Genomic DNA, 7,972 nt, shown 5'->3' with positions numbered 1-7,972 from the left:
GTGTGTGGTATATATGTATGTGTATGTATGTGTGTGGTATATATATGTGTGTGGTATATATATGTATGTGTATGTATGTGTGTGGTATATATGTGTGTGGTATATATGTATGTGGTGAGTGTATCTGTGTGGTATATGTATAATGACATTATGTCTTTCTCTTTCCTCCTGTGTTTCCTCCATGCAGTTACAGCCCCTGTGAGCTCCGGCATCGGCTCGGTCGGGGTTACTGGCGGTGCCGGGAGGAGCCGGGGAGGAGCCGGGGAGGAGCGGGCGCTGCGGCAGGGGAAGGGTTACAGCAGACGAGCCTCCTGTGTGTGTAAACACGGCCCAGTGTGCGCCTCTCCTCCCCCTCCGCCATGCTGGCCTATGGCCGGCCGGGCTGTCAGAGCCAGGCCCCGGGGAGGGGCCACACGGCTACATTCCTCGGGTGCCCTGTCCGGGCTGTAATAAGGAGGGGGCATCACACATGGCAGGCGGGGGGCAGCTGCACTGACACCCGGGAGGAGAGCAGCATGCAGCTCGGCTACTCCATAGCTCCGCTCTGCTGACCCGGGAGGGAAGAGCTCTGCTGCAATGAGGGGCAGCAACGGCATCAATGAGAGGGGGCGGAGAGGTAGGTCCTGTATATAGCTGTGTACGTGCTCCTGGGCATGTATACACGTGTGTGCAACACACACAGAGGGGGATGGCACTGTGCCCTGCTGTGGGCATGCCCTATGTGCTGTGTACTTATCTCCTATGTATTGAGTGCATTGTGTGTGCATGCTCAATGGATTTTGTGTGAATGCTCTGTGTATGGTGTGCATGCTCTGTGTATGCATGTGCTGGGTTCCTGTTCTGTGTATATAGTGTGTATGCATGTGTTGGATGCATGTTCTGTCTATGGTGTGCATGCTTTGTGTATAGTGTGAATGCTCTGTGTATGCATGTGTTGGGTTCCTGTTCTGTGGATATAGTGTGCATGCTCTGTCTATGCATGTGTTGGATGCATGTTCTGTCTATGGTGTGCATGCTTTGTGTACAGTGTGCATGTTCTGTGTATGCATGTGTTGGGTGCATGTTCTGTGTATATAGTGTGCATGCTCTGTCTATGCATGTGTTGGATGCATGTTCTGTCTTTGGTGTGCATGCTCTGTGTATAGTGTGAATGCTCTGTTTATGCATGTGTTGGGTGCGTGTTCTGTGTATATAGTGTGCATGCTCTGTCTATGGTGTGCTTGCTCTGTGCTGTGTATGGATGCCTTGTGTTCTCGGGTCTATCCTGTCACCCTCCTTTATTGCATCTTATTGTCTACTGAATCCTATATATTGATCTATCTATCCTATAGTGTTATCTATAATAGGCAGTTGTAGTAGCTTTGTTGCAGCCATTGCCAGTTTCGGGGTGTGTGTATTGCTCAAAATGTCACATGACATAAATATGACAAACACTATAAAACCGTCTCTCGTCCGAAGTGCGTACAACAGGTCTAGCCTGTCGGGCATGGGCACCGTTTTTCTCTATCACACTGTAAATCGATCTATCCTGTTGGTGAATATTATTCTACTGAAAGAGTAGTAGATGCTAAGAATAAACTTCCGGCAGATGCGGTTGGTGAATGTAAATCTGCCCATGTATCTATCCTGAGAAGATATGAGGGTGGGCTAGAGGGACCAGGGGGCTTTTTTCCTCTGTTGCTGTGTAATGTTGTATTCTTTTGTGCACACGAGTAATAGGAGAGTTATGGGTTGGTTGTGTATACAGGACGTGTGACAGAATGGGGCTTGTGCATGACATATTCCTTGTTCACTGTCAGACATTGTTTATGCATGTGTCACATGCGGAGACGTCTTAGGCCGGGTTCACATTACCATTTTGCCCTCTGTGGCACTTTTACGTCGGCACCCTGTCAAAATGAGATGTAGGCGTATATGTGCAGAGACAGGCCCAGGCCCCATTGACTTATACAAATATATACAGTATGTGTTTGTAATTGGACACTTTATAGTCCGATGCTTATCCTGTGTGTGATGTGCTTGTGTTACACGGATACGCTGTTATGGTGTTTCACGTCCAGCATTCATACTGAAGGTGAGCACTGGCAGCCGCCCAGCCCTATACTGTATAATCTGCCATTGTTTACTCACACGCAGGAGGCTCGTCTGTCTGTCAGTCCCCATAGACTCTAAAAAGTTTGTAGAAGGGAAAAACAACAAGCTGTTATTACGCTGTATTCCCCATCCGCAGCCATTTCCGTGTATCAGGGAATTTACTGCTGAAGACTGTATAAGGTTGACCGAAATAAAGTATAATATATATTATATACCAGTCAGCCATATTCGTAAAACCATCGGCCTGATATTGTGTAGATCTCTCTTATGCCACAGAAACAGCTCTGACCTATTGAGTTCTGGACTCCACTAAATCTCTGATGGTGTCCTTTAGTATCTGGCCCTAGTAGCGTATGTTTTAAGCCAGGGGTAGGGAACCTTGGCTTTAGCTTTGGCTGTCCAGGCATGATGGGAGTTGTAGTTTTGCAACAGCTGGAGATCCAAGGTTCTCTACCGCTGCTTTAAGCCCTATAAGATGTGAAATGCGGCCTCTATGGTCGTTCTTGATTTTCCAGCACATCTCTCAATGGTACATGTAACATCCACATCATGGGTCTCCAAACTGTGGCCCTCTAGCTGTTGCAAAACCACAATTCCCATTGTGCCAGGACAGCTAAAGCTTTGGATTTGGCTGTCCAAATTGCAACAGCTGGAGGGCCGAAGCTTAGAGACCCATGATCTACATGATGTCAGGACACAGGGTTTCCCAGCAGAACATTTCCCAGTCCATGATATTGCCCCCCACCATCTTGTCTTGTACCCATAGTGCCTCCTGGTGCCATCCCTTCTCCAGGTAAGTAACACTTATGCACGTGGTCATCCATGTGATGTAAATGAAAGCATAATCATCAGACCAGGTCTTCTACCATTGCTCCATAGTCCAGTTCTGATGTGTAAGTGCTCATTGTAGGCAATGGGCAGCGATCAGCATGGGCACCATGACTCGTCTGTGGCTACTCACCCCCATACCCAGTAAAATGCAATGACCTTTGTGTTCTCACGCCTTTCTATCCTAGCCAGCAGAAACATTTTCTCTTTTTCACCTTTGGTGGGACCAGACTAGTCGGACTACCCTTTGCAGTACACGCTCGACATTGTGCCACTCTACTCTGAACCACTTGGTGCTGTACTAACCAGTACATACTGGGAAAACCCCACAAGACCTACCATGTCTAAGGTGTGCAGACCCAGTCGTCTAGCCATCAGTATTTGGCCCTTGTCATAGTCGCACAGATCCCTACATTTACCCATCTGACTGCTACAATATATATAATCGGTGTATGTAGCATTGGTATAGCCGCTATGTTACACTCAGTAGACTATATAAACGATTTGTTGTGCAGTAGGGCCCCATAGACTTCCTCGGATGCCATATCACAACTTGGAGTTGTAGTAAAACAATTGCATGAGGCCTATGGTGGATTTATAGCCTGGATACATAAATACGCTTTTGTAAACCACATTTTTTTTACCACTATCTGTAGATTTGTGCCGCACCACAGCGTCCAGCCATTGTGGCGGTATCCTCTACCTTAAAGCGGACAGGACCAGCTAAACTTTTTGTTGGTGATTCAGATTTTTGCCATATTGGGTGTTTACATATAATACGGCTTCTATTGTTTGTTACATTATGATGTCGATTGCGACAGCAGATATCCTTCTGTACTGTTTTGTATACAGATCATTGAGGTTTTATAGGCTGTAGTGTTAGATGACAGATCGGTCTTTTATGCTGCTTTCTATGATCTTTACAATTGGAGCGCAGGCCTCGAAGCTGCACGGTTACCATAGGAACAGTAGTTTACTAGGCTTTGCTGCCATTTTGGAGGCTCTTTATTACTGTGCTGTAGATGTATATATTATATATATAATGTAGCAGGACTTGTAGATGGTTTTTTCTTGTTTTTCTCCTTTGTGTCTCCCATTGACTCTTGTGTTGTCATTCTAATGCCCTCACCTCTAATCTCTTTAGAGCGGCCTGTGTGATGGGCCTATAAATAGCTGCCCAGGGATGCCAGCATGAAGCACAGTAATGAAACTCGCTGATGATATCCTTTGGCTTTATTAACATTGCAAAGTATCAGAGCAATTACCACTCCAACTAAAATGTCACCTACAAATTTCTTGTTGCTTTCCCGGTGCCTTACAGAAGACAAAGACGGACTGGATCCGCAGATTGTGCTGCTGTTCATCCTGTTAAGTAGACATCTTGATTGAACCTATTATGAATTGGTGAAGTTCGTTGGACACTGTATAGATCAGCACTGCGAGAGTCAAGGAGTTCGGGCTTATTCATACCATGATGGATACGCTGGGAAAATGTAAAAATGACATGCAGATATATCTGTGCTCAGATCAGCATGGGCCTCACTCATTTCAGTAGCCCAAGTTGGCTAGTGAATATATTCAGGCCATATTCCAAGAGTATGCAAGGTTTGTCCTGTGGATTGCAGCACATCCTAAGGCCCTATTACACAAAGTGATTATTGGCCGCTACGGCCGATTATCGCTTCATGTAATAGAAGACAACCATCAGCCGACATGCACAATGTGTGATCGTTGTCTATTAACACTAGCGTTCAGTCTGGCAACGATCTGTTGCCGTCGCCCCCGTGTACCTAAACTATATATATATATATATATATATATATATATATATATATATATATATATATATATATATATATATATATAATATGGGAACTAAACCAGACTTAGTGACTAGTACCCCACATCAAGCAATTATCGACCGTATTTGGCCCATAATCGCTTGGTGTAATATCTACTGTTAAAAGGCAACGATCAGTCGACATTCACGATGGCAGCCGACATACGACATGTTGAAATCACTGTCCACCACAAAAGCGGCGGCAGCAGACTGCCGCTATCTCCTACGGGCTCCCCACTACCCACCCGCTCTTACCCACTATGTATCGGTGTGCGTAATAAGACCAGCAGCGAGCGGGGAACGAGGAGCGAGCGAGCGCTTGCCAGTCGACGTTTGCTTTCTCCTCCTGATTAGCCCATGTAATAAAGCTTTAAGCCTCTGCATATTTCTCTTCCAATATGCTGATGTATACCAGCAACATATCGGCAAGATGTGATGCCATTCTATATATATCTTTATTTAGGAGAGAAGTTCACGGAAGGTTCCTCTTTGAAGATAGTTCAGTTGACACATTTTGTGCAGATGTATTTGTAGGAAATGCTGACTTTTTAAAAAAATTTGTAAAATGATAAATAAACAGATTTTTTGCCCAATACAAGAAGTTTTGGTTAGATAAGGAAAGATTTTAAAGTGTACCCGTCATATTGGGTGACTTTTAGGATAAGCCATTGTCCAAATGTTCCTGTTGACTCCGCCATATTCATGCACATTTTGCTCAGTCAATCTGGTGTGTTTTTTAATGTGGGTAAAGAAATAAGCTGCCACCAGACCCCTCCTCTTGCTGTCCCCACATTCTTTTTCTTTCTTGTTGGATGTAAGCTAATTTTTGGAAGTCTATTATAAGTGTATACAGTAGGGGGGACCTGTATCATCCAGCGTACGGATGATTTTCGGATGAAATGGCCAATTTGCGAATAAAATAATTGCAAATCGGCACTTTCCGCCGAGTATGCCGGGGGGAGGGGGTGTGAAGAGGGCGGAACGGAGGGCGCGCGATTCACCATCCGTTCCGCCAAAAGATACGCCGAAAACCTACTCCAGTCCTCAGCTGGCGTAGGTTTTCGGCCGAGCGCACGGGATTTATGTAGAGGTAGTCCGCCTCTACATAAATCCCCGTAGCGCTGGAGATGCGGGGACATTTTTAAGTCCGGCGTAAAAAACCTATGTGTCCAAAGGCCGGTGTAAGCATGTAAAGCAGACTAGCCAGTCAGATCCCAGCTTCAGTATCTATATATAGTAGGATTAATGCACGTCCTGTTTATGACCTTATCTTCAAGTATTTCCTATTCTGTTGTCCCCAGGAAGTGTTATCTATAAATGTGTCTGTATCTGTGATATCGCAGCTGATAGCAGACGGTGGGCTGCAACCACAGGGCCTACAGTTCATGGACCAGTCACTATAAATCTTCATCCACTACGTTATATTAGGAGCTGGCAGGAGGTAACTTATTAAAACTCAGGAAAATTCAGGAAAATTCAGTAAGGGTCTATTTCAGGGATTGGGAACCTTCGACCCTACAGCTGTTGCGAAACAACAATTCGCATCATGCCGGGACAGCCAAAGCTTTAGCTTAGCGGAGCCCCCACAGCAATGCTTCTCTATTTTCTAGCATGAGAGACGTGGCACTGTTTGTTTTTTCGGTTGGATGCCATATGGATCTGTGTGAGCTATAGAGATGTTTATATATTGGTGGTCTTCCCACTAGGATGTAATACCAGGACTACACTGTGATTGACTAACTATTAAGCTACAGCTGCAGTGTAATGGAAGATATAAAAACAATATATATCACTTAGTTCCCCTTTAACTACTATCAGCAGGTTAGATTAGTCTAACCTGCTGATAGTTCCCCTTTAAAATAGTGCTATGAAAAGTTTAATGTTTAACAGTCTGACAGAAAAGGACCTCCCTGAGCTTATAATTCCTGGGGATCTTTAGAATTAAGGCTGTGTTCACACAACGTACATTTTATGAACAGCCGTATTTTTCAATTTTAAGAAAGCCATTCTTTTAATAGTGAAATGGGCTGCATTGAAGTCAATGCTAACAATGGCTGCTGTTCACACAAAGAATTGAACAACGGCCAGTTTGATACTGCCGTCAAAATAATGTCATTTATTTTCGGCCGTTGTGCATTGACTTCAATGCCATTTTCACTGCAAATTATGGCTGTTTGGCACTCAATACAACGGTCGTTGTTTTGAGTGCCAAATAACGGCTGTTGTTTATACTTTGTGTGAACATAGCCTTAACCTGCATCAAAGTAACTTGCACACCTCAGCAGGAACGGAACTATTATCGTGCGAATTTGCACGATAATGATCGGATTCGAACGATAATCGTACGTGTAAACGCAGCGAACGATCAAACGACAAGCGAGAAATCGTTCATTTTGATCTTTTGAACATGTTCTTAAATCGTCGTTCGCAAAAAATTTGCAGATCGTTCCGTGTAAACAGTCGTTCACCGATTTTACCTATGTGCGAGATAGGCTTAAGCGATCGCAAAACGAATTTTCTGTTCGATATATCGTTCCATCTAAACGCTGATCGTTATAAAAAAAAATAAATGTTACTTCGAAATCGGTAATCGTACGATCGGGCGAATTATCACTCCGTGTAAACGTACCATAAGGCCTTCTGATCATGATCAGGCATGTGGGATTTCCACTGCCTGATCCTATTGTTTTCAGGGAGAAAATCTCCTGCTAGAAGAGTCTGATAGCGGTTTACTCTTACTATTTCCATTCAGAGTACATGAACAGTCATAAATCGCTTGGCTGATGGCTATTTCCAGCTGGCCAGCGTGAATGCCACACACTCTTTTTTTTTAAGTTTACCTCTTAGTCATTCCCTGATTCATCACAGTATATAGTAGAAAACTGTTCCCACATTACAGATAAACACGTTACAGGAGTGTCGTGAATTTCCCTGTAAAGAGTTACTGATAAAGTGCAGGTTCTGGCTAAATATTACATTAGTCACATGGAGGCTATTACTTGTCAGTAAAGGTGTGTACGGTGTGTAATGCTTTTGGTTGTCTGTTTCCTTTTCTGTTATTGTTGTGATGATGAGATCATTGTATTAGATGTGTGAGCTACAAAACAACTCTGCCTAGTAATAACCACATAGAAACCAAAATAGGAGGCCTTGCAGATTCCATTGAAGATGGCGGACAGAATAATCACTATTTCATCTGGTAAAAATCTC

At 44.1% G+C, this 7,972-nt stretch overlaps 1 protein-coding gene across 1 annotated transcript in view; it reads left to right on the top strand.

The window, feature by feature from the left end:
• The first annotated feature begins 427 nt into the window (after positions 1-427).
• The window catches only part of PFKFB4 (6-phosphofructo-2-kinase/fructose-2,6-biphosphatase 4), a 61,531-nt gene continuing 53,986 nt past the window's right edge, over positions 428-7,972 (top strand). The window contains exon 1 of the mRNA XM_069967177.1: positions 428-616. Coding sequence (XP_069823278.1) covers positions 577-616 — 40 coding nt within the window. The 5' untranslated portion in view covers positions 428-576. The remainder of the gene's footprint in view (positions 617-7,972) is intronic.

This window comes from Dendropsophus ebraccatus, chromosome 4, assembly GCF_027789765.1.
Source record: "Dendropsophus ebraccatus isolate aDenEbr1 chromosome 4, aDenEbr1.pat, whole genome shotgun sequence".
In the NCBI taxonomy this organism is placed as follows: Eukaryota; Metazoa; Chordata; class Amphibia; order Anura; family Hylidae; genus Dendropsophus; species Dendropsophus ebraccatus.
The sequence above is the reverse complement of the archived record's forward strand: the minus strand, read 5'-3'. Positions and strand labels throughout refer to the sequence as shown.